The sequence below is a fragment of the Mytilus trossulus genome, chromosome 14 (assembly GCF_036588685.1).
Source record: "Mytilus trossulus isolate FHL-02 chromosome 14, PNRI_Mtr1.1.1.hap1, whole genome shotgun sequence".
Taxonomy (NCBI): domain Eukaryota; kingdom Metazoa; phylum Mollusca; class Bivalvia; order Mytilida; family Mytilidae; genus Mytilus; species Mytilus trossulus.
In genome coordinates, this window is record NC_086386.1 from 7,125,621 (window position 1) to 7,150,712 (window position 25,092).

At 31.8% G+C, this 25,092-nt stretch overlaps 1 protein-coding gene across 3 annotated transcripts in view; it reads left to right on the top strand.

The window, feature by feature from the left end:
- The first annotated feature begins 5,984 nt into the window (after window positions 1-5,984).
- LOC134698146 (H(+)/Cl(-) exchange transporter 4-like) overlaps window positions 5,985-25,092 on the top strand; it is a 77,443-nt gene continuing 58,335 nt past the window's right edge. The window contains exon 1 of one of the 3 annotated variants that reach the window (XM_063560445.1): window positions 5,985-6,082. Coding sequence is in view for 1 of the 3 variants with exons in the window: in XM_063560447.1 (XP_063416517.1) it covers window positions 6,076-6,082 (7 nt within the window). In the remaining 2 variants the exon portion in view is untranslated. Of the gene's footprint in view, window positions 6,083-11,412; window positions 11,432-25,092 lie in introns of those variants that run through there. The other 2 variants (XM_063560447.1, XM_063560448.1) reach the window with 2 other exon arrangements.

Consider the following 25,092-nt stretch of genomic DNA (forward strand, 5'->3'; position numbering starts at 1 on the left):
CTACAGAGAAATATATCACAATGCCCACGAAAGACCAAGGAACTCTGCTACAAGACCCTTGTGAGACCACAGATGGAGTATGCAAGCATCATTTGGGATCCACACACAGCAAACAACATCCACAACCTGGAAATGGTACAACGTAGGGCAGCAAGATTTGTTACTGGTGACTACCACCGAACCACTAGCGTAACAAACCTATTACACCAGCTGCAATGGCCAACCCTACAAGAGCGTAGAGCAACGAATAAAGTTATAATGATGTACCGCATAGTTAACCACTTGGTTGCAATACCAACATCCTGCTTAATCCCAACAGCAGCAACATTAAGAGGACACAACCAACGATTCCTTGTTCCATTCGCAAGAACGCAGCTTTACCAGTACTCGTTCTTCCCAGACGCCATCAGATTATGGAACAGTCTACCACCAACTACTGTAGCCTGCAACTCAATTGACACATTCAAGTGTGAGTTGCAGAAGACCAAGATGTATTAAGGACTGTGCGAAATTTTTAACTGTACATACTATTTTTTAACTGCACTGTAAATATTGGTTTGTCTGCACCACGCATCAGTTCGATAATACACCAGATGGTGGTATGAACTGTAATTGGAAGAAGAAGAAGAAGAAGAGTGATAACGTGACATTTCAGAATCGGGGTGATAAACATTTCAAGGAAAATTTCAATTTCGATATCGACGATATTGACAATATAATCAAAGGAATAATTGTATATACAAATAAATAAAATCCATTCAAAGTAATAGGTACAGAATTATTGCATAATTGCTTCACATTACGTGACGACGGGGAAAAATTAAATATCGTTAATATCATCGATATTGACACTAGTTTAAGATGCATTCCATAAACTAGATTCAAGACAACAGATGGAAAATGAAATGTCGGTATTAACTATATCGGCGATATCGTCCATATCGACAACATTAACTAAGGCAGAATAATCAAAAGAACGTAAATTTGTAATGCTTAGAAAATCAAAATAATTGTCGTTATCAATTCGGTTTCGTCGATATCGACACCTACATATGAACAAGAACAATTTACTGTTACTCGTAAAATAAATAAGTCGATTTTTTATAAATCAAATGGACATCAATATCGGTACGATATTGTAGATATCGAAACATACTGATAAACAAGCAATTACATGTATGTTCAATTCAATTCTTTAAGCACATTATGCTTATCAGTGCAATAAATACAAATACATTTCTATCACACAACATGACATAATACATCAGAGAAGCAAATAAATATCAAGTATTGACCAATAACAGTTTGGTCCTATGATTAAGTGCATTAAACAAGAATTTACACAAATTATGCAAATCTTTTACATTTTCAGTGCTGAGAAATTGCACTAATTTGAACGACGATGGACGTCTATAATAAAAGGTTTAATAAACTGTCTCCTTAAGTCTCTATAACATTCACATTGTAAAACAAAATGGAATTCATCTTCAGTGATATTCAAAGTACAAAGAGTACACTTTCTATCTAACCTATCTACTCCATGATAACGGCCTACTTCAAATACTACTTCAACTTTTATATGTAAAGGCTGTGGAAATATATTGGACATATATTGCGAATGGTTAACACCCGGCATGTGAAAAAGGTGCTGACATGGACACCACAAGGACAAGAAAGCCTGGGGTACTGTTAATGCTTATAATATCGATACAATGTCGTTGATGTCGTAGATATCGTAACTACAGCGGGTCTTGAACTTAAGTTTGAATTTAGTTCAATCAAACAAACATGATATCAATCAATCAATCAATCAATCAATCAATCAATCAATCAATCAATCAATCAATCAATCAATCAATCAATCAATCAATCAATCAATGTCCATTAATAATATTGTCCTAATTACATATATGGAAAGGCGGTGGAAATATATTGTACATATATTGCGAACGGTTAACAACTCTCATGTGAAAAAGGTGCTGACATGTACACCACAAGGGACAAGAAAGCCTGGAAGACATGAAGAAGAGATATAGCAGCAGTGATAAAAAGACACGATTACATTTGGGATCAGATAGAAAAAATCGCGAAAGATAGAACGAGTTGGCGGTCCCTTGTTTTATGATTTATGTGTTCAAGAACATGAAGAGGATTAAGCTAAGCTACAGCAATTACATACATGGAAGTAAGATAAATAGCCCACTGTAAAACCGCTAAATTCATCGGGGTTTTACTATTTTTCATAAGTTGGGCGAGCTGGCAGAATTTTATTCAGAGGGATTTAAATTTAACCTTTATCATAAGTAGGACGAGTTGGCAGACCTATGTTCAACGGTATTGTACCTTAAGTGTCATATTTTTTTTTAGAAAGTGTGTCGATTTTGTCTGGGTAGATTTTGAAATAGGGAGAGTTGTCAAGATATGAATCAAATTAACAACTAATCTATCTTTCAATCAAGATTGCCCTAATTCCATGAATATTGTTTTGCAACAATTATAAGAGGCAGCAGTTCGTAATTCTCAAATCATGTCCATAGTTTCCAGTCATAAAAATACAAAACAGTCGAAGGCTGCTATTGACTTATTGCTTAATAATTTAAAATAGGATGGAGTCAATAGATGTAAGAAAACGTGGTATGAGTCAGTGCCAATTAGACAACTCTCCATGTAAGTCACAATCTGCAAAAGTAGACCGTTATAGACCAAAGTACGGCTTTCAAAAGGATCCTTTTCTCACACCTAACAGCAAGCTCAAAGGGTCCCAGAAATGACTAGTATGAAACCATTCGAATAGGAAAAACAAAGGTATATATAAAAAACGACAAACGAGAAACATTTTTGAACCATGCCAACAAACGACAACCACAAAATTTTAATATGCGACAACCTTCACTCTAACCTGACACAATAGTCTTGAAATACATTGACAACTGCCTGGCATGGTATGAGTAAGTTATTCGGCTAAGTTCCCAAGATATCCTATAAACTGGTCAACTTGGTTGGTCTTATTTAAAGGTAAAACTCAGTGAATATCACAAAGATAAACTTATGTGTAAATGTCTATTAACAATTAACTATGTTCCAGATTATTTAAGGGATATCTTAAAACCAATTCACTATTAATGCTATTATTATTCTCTTAGATCCGATCGCGATCCGATCCTATTAGAACTGTTAAGTTTGAGCCTCATAGTCCACTGATCAAAATGACGAAAAAAAGACCTGCTCATTCGAAAGACATGTTTTACTGTTAAACCACTGTCCCAGGTTAGGGGAGGGTTTGAATCCCGCTAACATGTTTAACACTGCCACTTTCTGTATGTATGTGTCTGTCCCAAGTCAGGAGCCTGTAATTCAGTGGATGTCGTTCGTTGATGTGTTACATATATATTTTTGTTAATTTTTTGTACATAAATAAGACAATTAGTTTTCTCTTTGGAATTGTTTTAGATCCATATTCCGGGTCATTTAGTCTAAGACCTGACTATGCGGTATGGGGTTTGTTCATTGTTGGAGGCCGTACGGCAATTTAATAAAAATATCGATCTCTGATAACGTTATGAACAATATTTTAATAAGATTGGCCGTACGGTGACCTATAGTTGTTAATGTTTCTGTCATTTGGTCTCTTGTGGAGATTTGTCTCATTGGCAATCATACCACATCTTCTTTTTTTTTTTTTTTTTTTATAGTACATGTATTTGTCTCTGATTATTCATGCATATATCTTTTAGACTGCATGCTTATCCCAGTATAACGTCCTGTTTTAACTATTGATTCATCTTATTTTTTAGTTTTCAGAGAGCACAATGGTTAGTCTTATGCTTACCTTGACACCCTCTAAACACGATTAAAAAAAGGCTAGACAGTGTATTATACAATGGGAACAGGGTTCCGCGGTAGAAATGAACTAGTTCCACAAGCAACAAATTCACTTAAGGATTGAAAGCTTCTTTTGTAAATCCATTGGGATGTAATAGCGTTGACCGAAGTACATTCTAAAAATGTACGCACGGTTAACGCTTTTAAAACTCTATGAACTTACTACTGAAAAGAAGCATTCTATACTTATAAATTAATGTTTTCGCTATGATCATGAAAACACGATTACACTTAAGTTTTTCTTTTATTGACCCGTGCACTTTATTGTTGAAACAATTTCATTTGCATCATGAATATCAAAATTATTTTCAAAAATATACCTACTACTAGTCTTACCATATGTCCTACATATAAAAACCCATATTATGATAAGTTGGAGATATTGTTTCATTTAGGCCACGAGAAATTGGGTTCAATTAAGCAGTGCATGGGAAAGCTTTTTGACCAGAGACTAGACATCACTAGATATGTGATGTTATATAGTTTGGTCAAACAAGACAAACTCTTCGATTTGCCATCATTTCATCCTATTCAAATGATATTTTTTTGTTATCTGTGTGCTCATTTATTCCCAAGTCTTTTTCAAGACACCATAGTATAGTACGATCATACAAAGACTGTATTATTTGAAGCCTTGTCCGGAGGAACAACAACACTGATCGTGAAGAGATGACAGACATTCATAACCTCTTTGTCTCTTAAAACGGAGATTGATCGATCATTCAGCTTATGAATATAGGAAGGTTTGTCAGAGATATGACGGTTTTGACCCATTCTGACAAGGTGTTCATAATTAAAGTTATTGGTCCAAATGTTATGCTGGGGTCCTCTAAACTTTGACTGACCATGAGATATTAACTTTAGGCGATGTTTATGATGAACGATGTTTAGATCCACAGTAATACCAGAGTGTCAGTAAATAGTAAGGCGAGTGGGAACAGTCACATGTAAAAGTTTTGTTTTAGGTATTGTTCGACTAAATCAAGGTTCTGCAATGCTTGCTTATAGTTAAATACTTTCGATAAAATGGTTTTGGTGCAACTGTAGGATAGTACAATAGGAACAGACTGATTTTGAAAATAAAGTGGCATTTTACAATGTTAAATTTTGTTATGTCACTGGAGACCGTTCAGTGATATGTTGATTGCATATGGATTCATTGATTGGTAAAATGAACAGGAATGCATTTCCTCTTTACCTAATGTTAATGTTCCGATCTTACTGTTTGAAAGGACGAGAAAGAGCTCCATCACAATTTGCCTTAATCTTTTTGATTTCACTTGAGATATATATGACTATAAAAACTGGTGACTTATGGTAGACTTATGGTATAACGCCATCTTGGATTGTACAATCGTAGTACACAATCGGTCTAGTTATTTGCCTAAATCTGCAAATGTCGAGACAGATTTGCAATTTTAAGTTTAATAACTGTTAACTTATATAAAAAAAGAAAATTTGGTGATATATTGTATTATTAAAAATATTAAAACAAATATCCAATTTGATGTGTTTAGAATGTTTTCTTTTCAGTTCAAATAAGCAATTGAAGGGGAAATAACTCTTTGAGTAAAATATATACTGGACAGTGGAGTGATAGGGATTTTCTGTTTCATTTTTCCATTTAGCAAGAAAGCACCATTTTTCTTTATATTGTCTTAAAACATATATATAATGCAAAATATCAGGCTAATACTATCTTCTCACAATTTCTTTAAAAATGCTATCTCATAGAAGTTTTTTGTATGTACACAAATGTGTTTGTTCATGAACAATCTATCCAAATTTTAATAGGTTTGAAAACAGAAGGTTGAAAAAAATCATCAAAATATTTATGGTGTCAAAGTTTTGCATTTTTTTTATCAGTAAAAAAATATAAACTTATGGACCCCTCCCCCACTTATGATCTACATTACTTTTTGCAAAAGTGATAATCTGAAAGACTAAATGCGAATTATTTCTGAAAATAAACAGTCTTGGGAGAAATGCCCACAAAAATCATCAATTTTTAATATTTTTGTTTACAAAAGTATTCCAACAATGATCAACAATAGAAATATAGCTAATATAGCCGGATATTAGACCGATTTTGGTTAAATATTAGAAACAAACTTCCGGTTCAGAAATTATAATGATTATTTTTTGGCAACACAATAATATATCATCAAAATATAAAGAACTTAATCAAATTTAATGACAGGTAATTTTATATATAAATGGTCTCATGCTGGCATTGCATAAAACCATGTCCATTTTTAAATATCCTGTTTCCTTGTTGTGTTACAGACTGGCAACATCAGCTCTGTTTAACACCTGACTGTCTGACGCTGAGTCATTTTTAATAATAAATAAGATGCATATATAACCCAAAAAGGACATAATATTTAATAAGCTTTTAACTGCTTTATTATCTAAATATTTTCATGAGTGTACTCAAATAATATGAGGCAGGCATTACCTGTAAATGGGGACGAAGTCTGTATGAATTATTTTTTTGTAACTAAAATATTTGTTACAAAAAAGAAACGCCACGGAAATACCGTAACGTTTCCAATTTTGGTTCTGTTCTTAGGGATTTTAGTTGTGATGTTATTTAAGTTATGACGTCATATGCAAATTCAGCAATATAAAGAAGGAAACGCTATCATTAGATAACGTTTTATCATATTAAGGAATTATTAAAAATGATATTGGTATTGCGTTCCTTCCTATATTATACTAGACTGATAAATATTTATTTTACTCAAAGTTTCATACAAACGAGACTGGAAAAGGGAAGTACATTATAGATTTCTGCGCAGATGCAGGAATTCAAAACATGACACAAAAAAAATTGAACGATTTTGAGTTCATTAGTACAATAAAATTGAGAATGGAAATGGGGAATGTGTCAAAGAGACAACAACCCGACCAAATAAAAAACAACAGCAGAAGGTCACCAACAGGTCTTCAATGTAGCGAGAAATTCCCGCACCCGGAGGCGTCCTTCAGCTGGCCCCTAAACAAATATATACTAGTTCAGTGATAATGAACGCCATACTAATTTCCAAATTGTACACAAGAAACTGAAATGTACAAAAAAATGTATTTTTCTACTGTTATTGGGGACTTCATCCCCATATTACTACAAAGTACAAGATTCATAATACAATATTTCTATTTTTGTAAACTAAAGGAACATTGAAATTTAACCCTTATGGTTCACTCTTTAAAACAATCATAAAGTAGACCTTGGCCGACAGGATGGAGGGATTCAGAGCTGCTCTGAAAGGCATAAGTGTAAACAAGTTGATGGAACAAATTACAACAGCTCAATTCACTTTAGTCTGTAAATGACTTTCAAACAATTCCTTATAGCAGTTATTGCCCTTAAAATAATGTTTTCAAAGATCTTTTATTTATGTAGTGCATATGTATCTTAAGCTGCGGAACCATAGCTCTTAGGTCCTTACGTTTTTTTGGGACTAAATGTGTACCCTTAGTGACGCGTAGATCTACGCGTCACATACTTACTGTGTACATGTAACCCATTTCCATTTTCAATTTTACAATGCCATTTTTGCATATATTTCTCAGAGACAGTCATGAAAATGGGCAATACATATATTCTTTAGAAGACTAAAACATTTTTATCTTAGAAATCAATCAGTCATATACATGTATGATGTGAATAGATAGATACAATCATTGACAATGTATATCATGTATATTGAAGTTAATGTTCACAAACATTTATTATCTATATTTTTGACTCACAGACATGAGTCTGTAATATAAATCTGGTACATAATTGAGAAGCCTAAATATATTGTTACCAATATACATGTATGTACATGATACAGGTGTAAAAGTTTTTTTGGGATACGATTGCTGTCAAGCAATCTGTAGACTTTTACCATTGACCCTATGACACACTCCCTCACGTCACTCGTTTTATTCTAAACATTCGGCAACATCTCAGATTCTTATGATTGTCTTGCTTTAAAAGGTAAAAACAAGCAAAACAATTGAACATAAACAACTTTCCTGTAATGTTTTACTCATAATCTTCATGTATGATATTTTCCTTGACTTATATGCGTGTTTTTAACAATACGGAAAATCAGAATTAAACAGTATTTATATTTAGTGTTTTTATAAATTTAGAAACACGTCAGAGGGAATTCCCAAATTTTGATAACTTGCGAGAGTTCTCTGAAAGCCGATCGATAATTCTATTTCTGTCACAAGAACTGAAGTGGAGTATTTCTATATTTTACCGTTATGAAACTGATATTTGATACTGTACTCTCATAAAGAAATGGAGAACCATTCATCATATCATTTAATAAACGTTCTTGTTCCAAATCGCAAGTCGCGGTTTGTTTATGTATTAATGTCCATGCATGGTCTCACTAATTAGAGACAAAAAGAATTGTAGAGACAAAAAGCGTCAAGAAGCGACAAGAAGAATAATATTAGCAACAAGAAACTATTTAGCGACAAGAAAACATTTTTTTATTTATATTACTTATTCGAAATAAATATTAAAAAAATATGCAAAAGAAAACAATTTCAACGACAGGAAAGTTAATTTTGATAGGGGGGGAAAATGAAACTTGTAAATCTAATTCAGTTGCTACATTTATTTTCATGCTATTTTATAAGGTATCACAGGAAGTATATTTTGTCTTTTTATTTGTTTTTAAAACCATTTTTGTACAATATATAATTAACTTGCAAAATGCATTATTTGTGCATAATTGTCCAGAAAATTCATACACAAATTGTGAAATACAAATTAAGATCTGAAATCAAACAAGAGGAAAACATAATTAAAATGTGAATATTTTTCATCATTTTATTTAGTGTATTGTCTCATTTAACGATATTTATCATGTTTATGCATATAGATTGAAGATTAAAGGAAACTGATGACAATCTTGAGTTTTCAACAGGTGTTCACTATTCGGTACAATAATTTTATATTCTGGTGCGTGTAATTGATGAAGGTGTTAATGGATGTTATTGTTGCAATAAAACAAAGGACACGCACCTAGGTAATCTCATTTGTTGCTCTTAATTGTGTATTACCTTAGAGTGAAGCCACAGCTAATGTTGGTCCTATCAGGAAAAATTAATTGTACAGTTAGTAAGGAAATAATATTTCATGTTTTTGTTTTATTAAATCCTTCAAAAGGAAGGTGACAAATCTTTGTTTTTATTTTCATTTTATAGCGTTTACATTTCCTTTGCTCTTACACATGTTTAATTTCTACATCTATCAATATGATAATAAAAAGTACACAATCTCTTCATCGATTTTTTTTTTATTTCTTCATCTTTCAATATAATCCTAAAAAATATTTTAATGTTTGTGATAACAAAATGTATTCTTGTCGCTAAATAGCTTCTTGTTGCTTTTTGTCACTTATTATTTTTCTTCTTGTCGCTTCTTGACGCTTTTTGTCGCTAATTAGTGAGACCCCACATGCGTGTAGTTTTCCTGATTTCAAGGGGTATCAGATTGAGTGATTCCCCGTTTCATTGATTAATTTGAAACTCATGGGATTCTTTCTATATCTGTCTGCATATGGAGGGCTATTGTTGTTGCATAATTTTAAATCACATGCATAATTTAAATTAAAATAAATGTTTCATCGTAAAAATTACCTATAACGCCCCTTCAGCAGAAATGGAATCTTCCATGTTATCGTTTCGAGTTGTCTCCCTTTTCGAAGTATTCGTCAAGAAGAATTAACTCGTTAATGCCGGTAAACGTCGTATTATATTAAGAACGATCTCAATGTAAACAGAGGAGTGTGTACGGAAAGGAGTCATGCCCTCTGACCCAAAGGAACTTCAATAATTAAAGAGTAAGAAATGGGGTTCCTCCTAAACTGGTCCGCCGTTCTATATATAGCTTCGCACCGAAGGTCAGTGTAGCGATAAGTGAACACAATATGATAGGGGTCCAGTTTAGGGTTCCTCCTAGAATTACGGTGATAAGATACGGAAGCAAGTTAACTCGTACCACGGCATTGGAACCAAAAAAGTTAACTTGTACTACTGGGAAATCGTAACATTCAGAAAAATATATAAAACATATGATGTTTTATGGGTTTCTGTTTGTAAACTTAATAGAAATAAAGTTGAATTACTTGAATTTTACACAGGAGTTAAATGAAAACTTAGACAAAAATAAAGAATGTTTTAAAGCATTAATGTTTTAACTGATCTTTCAAACTAGAACATAGGCGGATACAGCCCCCCCTTTTTTTGTGGAAAAAATTTGGTTGATAATAAAGGGAATCATTGAAGCATGACTGGAGCGGGCCCCCTCTTAGGTCAGTCAGCGGGCTCCCCCTTAGGAAAAGTTCTGGATCCGCCACTGTAGAACTTAATCCAGAGGAAAGTTAAAACATTGCTTTAACTGTACCTTATTAAAATTGAACATGTTGAATATGTATATATCCAATTTAAGTTAATTAAAGCTGTAATACATGACCACAAATTGAATGCTATGTTTACAATTGTTGAAAGCCATGTGCTTTTTTTGCGGGGAAAATGCGGACCCCCTTAACAGGAATCAGTTAAATTTCATTGTTACATTTATTTATAGACAGTAAAAATTATTTTGGCAATCATTTTGACTAACTGCTAAGATTTTATTATTCATGAAAAATTTTCTTCGGGTGAAACGGTATATACCTTAATTATCTACATCTGCCACAGTATTTTCTATCCAATATACAAGGAACATAAGCTACAAATTGGTCATTGTACTTTCAAATTATATACATTTTACAGACTTAAGAGGTATTGGGTGAAAGTAATAAAATCAACGGTACCAATTTTGTTGCACCAGATGCGCATTTCGACAAAACATGTCTCTTCAGTGATGCTCGTGGCCAAAATATTTGAAATCCAAAGCTTATATAAAGGATGAAGAGCTATAATCCAAAAGGTCCAAAAAGTATAGTCAAATTCTAGAAACGTATATCATGTATATTCATCATTTAACACCATTTGAATGCATTTAAATAAGTTGGTACGAGTTAGCAATGGTTCGAGTTTTTTTTTTTAATGGTACGAGTTTACAATGGTACAGGATAACTATAATTCGATAAAACACAATAAGTACATGGCTCATACACTTGTAACAGGGATTGGCTATTCTTTAAGTTGAGTGACTATTCAGATTGTTACATTTTGCATGTGCAGTTGAATTAGTTTAGAGAATAATACTATCCAGCTGTACCAGGGTTACCGGCCAAAAATGCTTGAGACTCGCGCATGTTCATGCTTTTTTTGCAACAGTATTCTTGGATCTATTTCTTTCCTCTTTGATCTTTTGAATTTTGGCCAAATCTCATGCATTTGTTTAATGAAAATTTGGCAGAACTGCTATACATGTGTCAATGAAAACTATGGCAATCGTATCCCTCAGAGCATTCTGCTCTTTGATTTCTTCAAGTTAATCATTGAAAATGAAGATGTAAATATACATATTTTTCTTTTGATTTGACAAACTGCACTGAGGTGTAATAGAAGAAGCATGTTGTTATAGGTAAGATTTGAATGTTGTTACAGCATGGACAAATATATAAACAGAGATTTAAATAGTAGCATAACTGCTGGATCCAGAAAATAGGGAGACTGTTCTTTTTTTATTCTGAACGATTTGTTTACATGTTTTAGAGGAGATGTCAAAGCTCATTAATGAATTGAACTGTTACAATAACCATGAGGAAAACTTTCATTTATTTTCCTTTTAAATTCATAGATCTGAATATAATCATTTGAATTGATATTAATTGGGAAGAAAGTTTTTTTTTACTGTTTTCTGGATCTGTGCTGAAGATATGTCTACATTTTTAATGTCTTTTTGTTTTCCCCATATGTTTAATGCAAATGCACTGTTGAATATATGTCATTTACTAGTTTATAAAACATATATACCTGAATATGCATATTTTAGGTAGAATAGATTTTCCATTCTTTATTTTGAATAATATGTCTGATTTGTTAAAAAGCCAACTTGAAATTCAAATTGTAAATGCTGCTTATTTAAATGATCAGCTTCTTCCAACATTGATGTAAACATTCCACACACAATCAGCAAAATCATTTCCTAGACATTACTTTAAAGACAGCTTCAATTCCCAAAATATATCAGAGCTAGTTAAAAGCCTGTCAAACTGCACCTTAACACAATGCATTTATAAGCAAATTCATAAATAAGAAACTTTGTGACTGTAATGCCAATGAAAAATCTGTGGATAGGGGATGGGGTGTAGAGGACAAACCACTCCCTCAAGTTATCAAAAACAGAATATATAGTACCCTTGATAAGGATAAAAGCCCCTGAACATTGATGCTTGATGGATTAAACATTTATATAATATTGGTATTTATTTTCAGTTTGGTTTTTAGCTCACCTGGCCCAAAGTTGTTATTTTACAAAAATCTTCTCCTCTGAAACTACTGGGCCAAATCAAACCAAACTTGGCCACAATCATCATTGGGGTATCTAGTTTAAAAAATGTGTGGCGTGACCCGGTCAACCAACCAAGATGGCCGCCACGGCTAAAAATAGAACATAGGGGTAAAATGCAGTTTTTGGCTTATAACTCAAAAACCAAAGCATTTAGAGCAAATCTGACAGGGGTAAAAATGTTTATCAGGTCAAGATCTATCTGCCCTGAAATTTTCAGATGAATCGGTCAATTGGTTGTTGGGTTGCTGCCCCTGAATTGGTAATTTTGAGGAAATTTTGCTGTTTTTGGTTATTATCTTGAATATTGTTATAGATAGAGATAAACTGTAAACAGCAATAATGTTCAGCAAAGTAAGATCTACAAATAAGTCAACATGACCAAAATGGTCAGTTGACTTGTTTAGGAGTTATGGCCCTTTATAGTCAATTTTTAACCATTTTTCGTAAATTAAAGTAATCTTTTACAAAAATCTTCTCCTCTGAAACTACTGGGCCAAATTAATCCAAACTTGGCCACAATCATCTTTGGGGTATCTAGTTTAAAAAATGTGTGGCGTGACCTGGTCAACCAACCAAGATGGCCGCCACGGCTAAAAATAGAACATAGGGGTAAAATGCAGTTTTTGTCTGATAACTCAAAAACCAAAGCATTTTGAGGAAATCTGACATGGGATAAAAATGTTTATCAGGTCAAGATCTATCTGCCCTGAAATTTTTAGATGAATTGGTCAATCGGTTGTTGGGTTGCTGCCCCTGAATTGGTAATTTTGAGGAAATTTTGCTGTTTTTGGTTATTATCTTGAATATTATTATAGATAGAGATAAATTGTAAACAGCAATAATGTTCAGCAAAGTAAGATCTACAAATAAGTCAACATGACCAAAATGGTCAGTTGACCCCTTTAGGAGTTATTGCCCTTTATAGTCAATCTTTAACCATTTTTCATAAATCTAAGTAATCTTTTACAAAATCTCCACTGAAACTACTAGGCCACAATCATCTTTGGGGTATCTAGTTTGAAAAATGTGTCCGATGACCTGGCCATTCAACCAAGATGGCGGCCACGGCTGAAAATAGAACATAGGGGTAAAATGCAGTTTTTTGGAAAGATTAGAACTTGTTCTAAATCTTTACTTAGGCACCACCCTCCCTAACAACAGGACAGGTTAGCTACTGTTAATAAATGTATTCACACTAGAATATAGTTCCCTATAGTTCTCATGTATGTGCACATAATACACAAATAAACTGAAAAAACTGGGTATATTATTGGAGCAGTTCATTCAAGAATGTATGTCATTATGTGGTGTTGATGTGCAGGCTTTTTTAAAAACATTTTGATTAGGTAAGTGGGTATTGATTCAACTAGTATGATTGACAACTGTCATTATCACTAAACAATCAGAGACAAGGTGGACTTTTAATTACAATGCCCCACCTCCTAAACTGCCAATCAAATTCTACATCAGTCTTACATAATTGTAGACCACTCCAATATGCATCTAATTCTTAATACACAAGTATTTGAACTCATAATTGATTACACAAATGTGTGTATTATTTGTTTGATATTTATAAGGATGATAGATTTATTTATTGCTGATTAGTTTTGATCTACATTACATAAAGTAATTCTGTAAATTATATCTGAAAGATAAATGATTAATGGATTAGCAAGATCTTAAAAAAATGAAATATGAATATAAATATATAAAAGGTATTCAAGTATGGCCTATAATGTACTTGATAAATTTCCAATAATCATCTGTAATTAATCAACAATTTAGATTAGTTCACTTTTTTATCAGGAATTGGCTTGACACAGTTTTAAAATTTATAAACTTTTAATTATAAAAAAAACATTGTTTATTAGTTTATTTCCCATCAATCATTATGTCTATTTTAGTCATTTGAATTTTTATTAGAAGTAAATATATATTTTTGCAATCAAGAAAGAATCCACATTTCAATAACATTAGTTTTTTAAATAGTTTACGTTGAAAAATAAAATTGAAAATGCCCTGTGTTGAAAAATACATGAAATTTGATCAAAAGGCACTCTAAAACTTTTAATTTTCAATGCCATATAACCTCTGTTTCAACTTACAAAATGCCCCAAAACAACATTTTTTAGATTATTTTTGTTGGCACTTTAAAGCTTTTAGCTGTTGGTCTAATTTTATGTCTTACAAGGATATTTGGTAACATTTACTAGAAGAATTTTTGCATTTTTATTGTTTTTTTGAAACATGTTCAGAACCGGTGTCATATGGTATTTTGAACCCCCTAAAAATTGAACCCGGGGTCAAAATACCATGCGGTAAAATGACCCCGGGGTCATTATACCGCATGGTATTTTGACCCCGGGGTCATTTTTCACATATGGTATTTTGAACCCCCCTGCGGTATATTGAACCCCCCTGTTTTTAAGAAATAGTATTGCAGATAATCTAATTTACAATTTATTGGCTATTTTTTTTTATTAGAGGTTATGAGTAGGGGGTTCAATATACCGCAGGGGGGTCAAAATACCATGGCTAAGTAAAATTTTCAAAATATTTTTTCCAGTATGTTAAATACATACAAACTACTTGTAGGAATATTATAACTATGTTAAGGAGTTTGAATAGCTAGAATTTTTGAAATTTAATGTCTATAGTAGGGGGTTCAATATACCGCAGGGGGGTCAAATTACCATGGCTAATTAAAATTTTCAAAATATCTTTTCCAGCATGTTGAATACATACAAATTACAATTTGGAGTGTTATTACTATGTTAAGGAGTTAGAATAGCTTGAATTTTTGAAATTCAAGGTCTATGGTAGGGGGTACAATATACCGCAGGGGGGTCAAAATACCATGGCAAAGTAAAATTTTCAAAATATCTTTTCCAGCATGTTAAATACATACAAACTACTTGTAGGAGTATTATAACTATGTTAAGGAGTTTGAATAGCTAGACTTTTTGAAATTTAAGGTCTATAGTAGGGGGTTCAATATACCACAGGGGGGTCAAAATACCATGGAAATTATTTTTTTTCAAAACATTTTTTCTAGCATTTTAAATACATACAAACAACTTATTGAAGTATTATAACTATGTTAAGGAGTTAGAATTGCAAGAATTTTTAAAATTTAAAGTCTATGGTAGGGGGTTCAATATACCGCAGGGGGGTCAAAATACCATGGCTAAGTAAAATTTTCAAAATATCTTTTCCAGTATGTTAAATACATACAAACTACTTGTAGGAATATTATAACTATGTTAAGGAGTTTGAATAGCTAGAATTTTTGAAATTTAAGGTCTATAGTAGGGGGTTTAATATACCCCAGGGGGTCAATATACCATGGAAATTATTTTTTTTCAAAACATTTTTTCCAGGATGTTAAATGCATACAAACTACTTATTGGAGTATTATTACTAAGTTAAGGAGTTAGAATAGCTAGAATTTTTGAATATTAAGGTCTATGGTAGGGGGTTCAATATACCGCAAGGGGGGGGGGGGGGGGTCAAAATACCATCATGACCATGGAAATTTATTTTTTTTCAAAACATTTTTTCTAGCATTTTAAATACATTCCAAACTACTTATTGGAGTATTATTACTATGTTAAGGAGTAAGAATTGCAGGAATTTTTGAAATTGAAGGTCTATGGTAGGGGGTTCAATATACCGCAAGGGGGGGGGGGGGGGTCAAAATACCATGGAAATTTATTTTTTTTCAAAACATTTTTTCTAGCATTTTAAATACATTCCAAACTACTTATTGAAGTATTATAACTATGTTAAGGAGTTAGAATAGCAAGAATTTTTGAAATTTAAAGTCTATGGTAGGGGGTTCAATATACCGCAGGGGGGGGGCAAAATACCATGGCTAAGTAAAATTTTCAAAATATTTTTTCCAGTATGTTAAATACATACAAACTACTTGTAGGAATATTATAACTATGTTAAGGAGTTTGAATAGCTAGAATTTTTGAAATTTAAGGTCTATAGTAGGGGGTTCAATATACCGCAGGGGGGTCAATATACCATGGAAATGATTTTTTTTCAAAACATTTTTTCTAGGATGTTAAATGCATACAAACTACTTATTGGAGTATTATTACTAAGTTAAAGAGTTAGAATAGCTAGAATTTTTGAATATTGAGGTCTATGGAAGGGGGTTCAATATACCGCAGGGGGGTCAAAATACCATGGCAAAGTAAAATTTTCAAAATATCTTTTCCAGCATGTTAAATACATACAAACTACTTGTAGGAGTATTATAACTATGTTAAGGAGTTTGAATAGCTAGACTTTTTGAAATTTAAGGTCTATAGTAGGGGGTTCAATATACCACAGGGGGGTCAAAATACCATGGAAATTATTTTTTTTCAAAACATTTTTTCTAGCATTTTAAATACATACAAACAACTTATTGAAGTATTATAACTATGTTAAGGAGTTAGAATTGCAAGAATTTTAATAAAATTTAAAGTCTATGGTAGGGGGTTCAATATACCGCAGGGGGGTCAAAATACCATGGCTAAGTAAAATTTTCAAAATATCTTTTCCAGTATGTTAAATACATACAAACTACTTGTAGGAATATTATAACTATGTTAAGGAGTTTGAATAGCTAGATTTTTTGAAATTTAAGGTCTATAGTAGGGGGTTTAATATACCCCAGGGGGTCAATATACCATGGAAATTATTTTTTTTCAAAACATTTTTTCCAGGATGTTAAATGCATACAAACTACTTATTGGAGTATTATTACTAAGTTAAGGAGTTAGAATAGCTAGAATTTTTGAATATTAAGGTCTATGGTAGGGGGTTCAATATACCGCAAGGGGGGGGGTCAAAATACCATGGAAATTTATTTTTTTTCAAAACATTTTTTCTAGCATTTTAAATACATTCCAAACTACTTATTGGAGTATTATTACTATGTTAAGGAGTAAGAATTGCAGGAATTTTTGAAATTGAAGGTCTATGGTAGGGGGTTCAATATACCGCAAGGGGGGGGGGGGGGGGTCAAAATACCATGGAAATTTATTTTTTTTCAAAACATTTTTTCTAGCATTTTAAATACATTCCAAACTACTTATTGAAGTATTATAACTATGTTAAGGAGTTAGAATAGCAAGAATTTTTGAAATTTAAAGTCTATGGTAGGGGGTTCAATATACCGCAGGGGGGGGGGCAAAATACCATGGCTAAGTAAAATTTTCAAAATATTTTTTCCAGTATGTTAAATACATACAAACTACTTGTAGGAATATCATAACTATGTTAAGGAGTTTGAATAGCTAGAATTTTTGAAATTTAAGGTCTATAGTAGGGGGTTCAATATACCGCAGGGGGGTCAATATACCATGGAAATGATTTTTTTTCAAAACATTTTTTCTAGGATGTTAAATGCATACAAACTACTTATTGGAGTATTATTACTAAGTTAAAGAGTTAGAATAGCTAGAATTTTTGAATATTGAGGTCTATGGAAGGGGGTTCAATATACCGAAGGGGGGTCAAAATACCATGGATTTTTTTTTTTCTAACATCTTTTCCAGCATTTATAATACATACAAACTACTTATTGGAGTATTATTACTATGTTAAGGAGTAAGAATTGCAGGAATTTTTGAAATTGAAGGTCTATGGTAGGGGTTCAATATACCGCAGGGGGGTCAAAATACCATGGCAAAGTAAAATTTTCAAAATATCTTTTCCAGTATGTTAAATACATACAAACTACTTGTAGGAGTATTATAACTATGTTAAGGAGTTTGAATAGCTAGAATTTTTGAAATTTAAGGTCTATAGTAGGGGTTCAATATACCGCAGTGGGGTCAATATACCATGGAAATTATTTTTTTCAAAACATTTTTTCTAGCATTTTAAATACATACAAACTACTTATTGAAGTATTATAACTATGTTAAGGAGTTAGAATTCCAAGAATTTTTGAAATTTAAAGTCTATGGTAGGGGGTTCAATATACAGCAGGGGGGTCAAAATACCATGGCTAAGTAAAATTTTCAAAATATCTTTTCCAGTATGTTAAATACATACAAACTACTTGTAGGAATATTATAACTATGTTAAGGAGTTTGAATAGCTAGAATTTTTGAAATTTAAGGTCTATAGTAGGGGGTTCAATATACCGCAGTGGGGTCAATATACCATGGAAATTATTTTTTTCAAAACATTTTTTCCAGGATGTTCAATGCATACAAACTACTTATTGGAGTATTATTACTAAGTTAAGGAGTTAGAATAGCTAGAATTTTTGAATATTAAGGTCTATGGTAGGGGGTTCAATATACCACAGGGGGGGGGGGGTCAAAATACCATGGAAATTAATTTTTTTTCAAAACATTTTTTCTAGCATAAATACATACAAACTACTTATTGAAGTATTATAACTATGTTAAGGAGTTAGAATTGCAAGAATTTTTGAAATTTAAAGTCTATGGTAGGGGGTTCAATATACCACAGGGTCAAAATACCATGGCTTAGTAAAATTTTCCAAATATCTTTTCCAGTATGTCAAATGCATACAAACTACTTGCAGGAATATTATAACTATGTTAAGGGAGTTTGAATAACTAGAATTTTTGAAATTTAAGGTCTATAGTAGGGGGTTCAATATACCGCAGGGGGGTCAAAATACCATGGAAATTATTATTTTTCAAAACATTTTTTCCAGAATGTTGTATGCATACGAACTACTTATTAAAGTATTATTACTATGTTAAGGAGTTAGAATAGCTAGAATTTTTGAAATTTAAGGTCTATAGTAGGGGGTTCAATATACCACAGGGGGGTCAAAATACCATGGAAATTATTTTTTTTTAAAACATTTTTTCCAGCATTTTAAATACATACAAACTACTTATTGAAGTATCATAAATATGCTAAGGAGTTAGAATTGCAAGAATTTTTGAAATTTAAAGTCTATGGTAGGGGGTTCAATATACCGCAGGGGGGTCAAAATACCATGGCAAAGTAAAATTTTCAAAATATCTTTTGCAGTATGCTAAATACATACAAACTACTTTTAGGAGTATTATAACTATGTTAAGGAGTTTGAATAGCTAGAATTTTTGAAATTTAAGGTCTATAGTAGGGGTTCAATATACCGCAGGGGGATCAAAATACCATGGAAATTATTATTTTTCAAAACATTTTTTCCAGAATGTTAAATGCATATGAACTACTTATTGAAGTATTATTACTATGTAAAGGAGTTAGAATAGCTAGAATTTTTTTAATTTAAGGTCTATAGTAGGGGGTTCAATATACCGCAGGGGGGTCAAAATACCATAGCAGAGTAAAATTTTCAAACTTTCTTTTCCAGCATGTTAAATACATACAAAGAACTTATTGGAATATTATAACTATGTTAAGGAGTTATATAAGCTAGAATTTTTGAAATTGAAGGTCTAGGGTAGGGGGTTCAATATACCGCAGGGGGGTCAAAATACCATGGCTGAGTAAATTTTTCAAAATAACTTTTCCATCATGTTAAATACATTCAAACAACTAATTGGAATATTATAACTAGGTTAACGAGTTCAAATAGCTTGAATATTTGAAATTTAAGGTCTATAGTAGGGGGTTCAATATACCACAGGAGGGTCAAAATACCATGGCTAAGTAAAACTTTCAAAATAATTTTTCCATCATGTTAAATGCATACAAAGAACATATTGCAATATTATAACTATGTTAAGGAGTTATAATAACTAGAATTTTTGAAATTGAAGGTCTATGGTAGGGGGTTCAATATACCGCAGAGGGGTCAAAATACCATAGTCAAGTAAAATTTTAAAAATATCTTTTCCAGCATGTTTAATACATACAAAGTACTTATTGGAATATTATAACTATGTTTAGGAGTTATATAAGCTATAAATTTTGAAATTGAAGGTCTATGGTAGGGGGTTCAATATACCGCAGGGGGGTCAAAATACCAAGGCTAAATAAAATTTTAAAAATATCTTTTCCAGTATGTTAAATACATACAAAGGTCTTATTGGAATATTATAACTATGTTATAATGGCTAGAATTTTTGAAATTGAAGGTCTATGGTAGGGGGTTCAATATACCGCAGGGGGGTCAAAATACTATAGCAGAGTTAAATTTTCAAAATTTCTTTTCCAGCATGTTAAATACATACAAAGTACTTATTGGAGTATTATAACTATGTTTAGGAGTTATATAAGGTAGAATTTTTGAAATTTAAGGTATATGGTAGGGGGTTCAATATACCGCAGGGGGGTCAAAATACCATGGAAAGTATTTTTTTTCCTAATATCTTTTCCAGCATTTTAAATACATATAAACTACTTGTAAGAGTATTATTACTATGTTAAGGAGTTTGAATAGTAAGAATTTTTGAAATTTAAGGTATATGGTAGGGGGTTCAGTATACCGCAGGAGGGTCAAAATACCATGGAAAGTATTTTTTTTCCTAATATCTTTTCCAGCATTTTAAATACATATTAACTACTTGTTGGAGTATTATTACTATGTTAAGGAGTTAGAATAGCAAGAAATTTTGAAATTTAAGGTCTATAGTAGGGGTTCAATATACCACAGGGGGGTCAAAATACCATGGAAATTAATTTTTTTCCTAATATCTTTTCCAGCATTTTCAATACATATAAACTACTTGTTGGAGTATTATTACTATGTTAAAGTCATAAGAAACCTCAAATCAAAAAAAAATAATGCATATGTTTTTTATAACTCAATGGATAGTTTTCATTGTAAAACTTATGTACATATACTTTTTTCTGAAGAAAATTCTTTAATTTATTCATATTTAGAAGAAGTTTACTTTATTTGAATTGCTTCCTTCCAGCAAGCAATTCCCCAGATATATTTTCCGTATGCAAGGTGACCTCAGTGTGACCCATCTCCTAAAAATCCGGTGACCAAAATATGCATGGATGTCCTTAAAATAAACTATTATCTGATTTTACATGTTAAACACTTGCTCAATTTCCATGCTTTTTTGTTTATTTTTCGTCAATTGTTGACAAACAGGTGACAATTGTTAAACTTCGGCTTCAAAACACGAACTTTAATTACCTGTCATATTTTCACAACAACACTGACCGATTGAAAAAAAATTTGATGATTATATGAAATTTACACAAAAAAAATGATAAATTCGAGCACAGAAGTTTATGATGTTTGTATGCATTGGTTTAAGAATTGGAAGAACATTTTTTTTCACCGGTCACTCGTTTCTTATGACTTTAAGGTGTTAGAATAGCTAGAATTTTTGAAATTTAAGGTCTATGGAAGGGGGTTCAATATACTGCAGGGGGGGTCAAAATACCATGGAAATTAATTTTTTTCCTTATATCTTTTCCAGCATTTTAAATACATACAAACTACTTGTTGGAGTATAATTACTATGTTAATGAGTTAGAAGAGCAAGAATTTTTGAAATTTAAGGTCTATATAAGTAGTCAAAATATTGAACCCCCTACCATAGACCTGAAATTTCAAAAAAATCGAGCTATGATAACTCCTTAACATAGATATAATACTCCAACAAGTAGTTTGTATGTATTTAACATGCTGGAAAAGATATTGGGGAAAAAAATATTTTCTATGGTATTTTGACCCCCCTGCGGTATATTGAACCCCCTACTATAGACCTTAAATTTCAAAAATTCTAGCTATTCGAAACTCCTTAACATAGTTATAATACTTCAATAAGTAGTTTGTATGCATTTAACATCCTGGAAAAAATATTTTGAAGAAAAGAATATTTTCATGGTATTTTGACCCCCCTGCGGTATAATGAACCCCCTACTATAGACCTTAAATTTCAAAAATTTCTAGCTATTTAAACTCCTTAGCATAGTTATAATATTCCTACAAGTAGTTTGTATGTATTTAACGTACTGGAAAAGATATTATGAAAATTTTACTTTGCCATGGTGTTTTGACCCCCCTGCGGTATATTGAACCCCCCTACTATAGACCTTGAATTTCAAAAATTCTGGCAATTTTAACTCCTTAACATAGTTATAATACTTCAATAAGTAGTTTGTATGTATTTAACATCCTGGAAATAATGTTTTGAAAATTTTACTTTGCCATGGTATTTTGACCCCCCTGTGGTATATTGAACCCCCTACCATAGACCTTCAATTTCAAGAATTCTTGCAATTCTTACTCCTTAACATAGTAATAATTCTCCAATAAGTAGTTTGTATGCATTTAACATCCTGGAAATAATGTTTTGAAAAAAAAAAATTCCATGGTATTGTCACCCCCATGCGGTATATTGAACCCCCTACTATAGACCTTAAATTTAAAAAAATTCTAGCTATTCAAACTCCTTAACATAGTTATAATTCTCCTACACGTAATTTGTATGTATTCAACATGCTGGAAAAGATATTTTGAAAATTTTACTTAGCCATGGTAATTTGACCCCCCTGTGGTATTAACATTAATAAGTAGTTTGTATGCATTCAACATCCTGGAAAAAATATTTTGAAAAAAAATAATTTCAATGGTATTTTGACCCCCCTGCCGTATATTGAACCCCTACTATAGACCTTAAATTTCAAAATTACTAGCTATTCAAACTCCTTTACATAGTTATAATACCCCAACAAGAAGTTTGTATGTATTTAAAATGCTGGAAAAGATATTAGGAAAAAAAAACACTTTCCATGGTATTTTGACCCTCCTGCTGTATATTGAACCCCCTACCATAGACCTTAAATTTCAAAAATTCTTGCTATTCTGACTCCTTAACATAGTAATAATACTCCAATAAGTAGTTTATATGTATTTAAAATGCTGGAAAAGGTATTAGGAAAACAAATAATTTCCATGGTATTTTGACCCCCCTACCATAGACCTTAAATTTCAAAAATTCTAGCTATTCCAACTCCTAAACATAGTATTTAATACTTCAATAAGTAGTTTGTATGTATTCAACATCCTGGAAAAAATATTTTGAAGAAAAAAATATTTTCAGGGTATTTTGACCCCCCTGCGGTATATTGAACCCCCTACCATAGACCTTAAATTTCAAAAATCTTGCTATTCTAACTCCTTAACATAGTAATAATACTTCAATAAGTAGTTTGTATGCATTCAACATCCTGGAAAAAATATTTTGAAGAAAAAAATATTTTCAGGGTATTTTGACCCCCCTGCGGTATATTGAACCCCCTACCATAGACCTTAAATTTCAAAAATCTTGCTATTCTAACTCCTTAACATAGTAATAATACTTCAATAAGTAGTTTGTATGCATTTAACATACTCGAAAAAATATTTTGAAGGAAAAAATATTTTCATGGTATTTTGACCCCCTTGCGGTATATTGAACCCCCTACTATAGACCTTAAATTTCAAAAATTCTAGCTATGCAAACTCCTTAACATAGTTATAATACTCCTACAAGTAGTTTGTATGTATTTAACATCCTGGAAAAAATATTTTGAAGAAAAAAATATTTTCATGGTATTTTGACCCCCCTGCGGTATATTGAACCCCCTACCATAGACATGATAGACCTGAAATTTCAAAAATTCTAGCTATGCAAACTCCTTAGCATAGGTATAATACTCCTACAAGTAGTTTGTATGTATTTAACATCCTGGAAAAAATATTTTGAAAAAAAATAATTTCCATGGTATTTTGACCCCCCTGCGGTATATTGAACCCCCTACTATAGACCTTAAATTAAAAAAGTCTAGCTATGCAAACTCCTTAACATAGTTATAATACTCCTTCAAGTAGTTTGTATGTATTTAACATCCTGGAAAAAATATTTTGAAAAAAAATAATTTCCATGGTATTTTGACCCCCTGCGGTATATTGAACCCCTACTATAGACCTTAAATTTCAAAAATTATAGCTATTCACATTCCTTAACATAGTAATAATACTTCAATAAGTAGTTTGTATGTATTCAACATGCTTGAAAAGATATTTTGAAAATTTTACTTGGCCATGGTATTTTGACCCCCTGCGGTATATTGAACTTAGACCTTGATTTTCAAAAATTCAAGCTATTCTAACTCCTTAACATAGTAATAATACTTCAATTAGTAGTTTGTATGCATTTAACATGCTGGAAAAGATATTTTATAGAAAAAATATTTTCATGGTATTTTGACCTCACCCCTCCCCCCCCCCCCTAACCATGGTATATTGACCCCCTACTATAGACCTTGATTTTCAAAAACCCAAGCTATTCTAACTCCTTATTATAGTTTTAATACTCCAATAAGTAGTTTGTATGTATTTAACATGCTGGAAAAGATATTTTGAAAATTTTACTTAGCCATGTTATTGTACTATGTTATATTGAACCCCCTACTATACATACATCTAAAGACCTTTCATGTTAAAATATCTTGCTTCTGTAACTCCTTTAGATATCTATTATACTCCAATAAGTAATTTGTATTTATTTTATTAGCTTGAAAAGATGTTTTGAAAATTTTACTTTTTAGATTAACTGAGCCATGGTAATTTGACCCCCTCCCCCTTTTTTACCATGGAGAATTAAAACTTAAAAGTCTACCATTCTATATAAATATTTTAAATTTCAAAGAATTAAAGTGTCCAAGCTACATTGTTTGGTTTTAATGCTTTAAGAAGTTTTTTGAATGAAATTTTGTTGGTTAAGACTTCAGAGCGATTATATCAAGCAAATATTTTTCTTTTAACCAATCATTGAAAATTGACC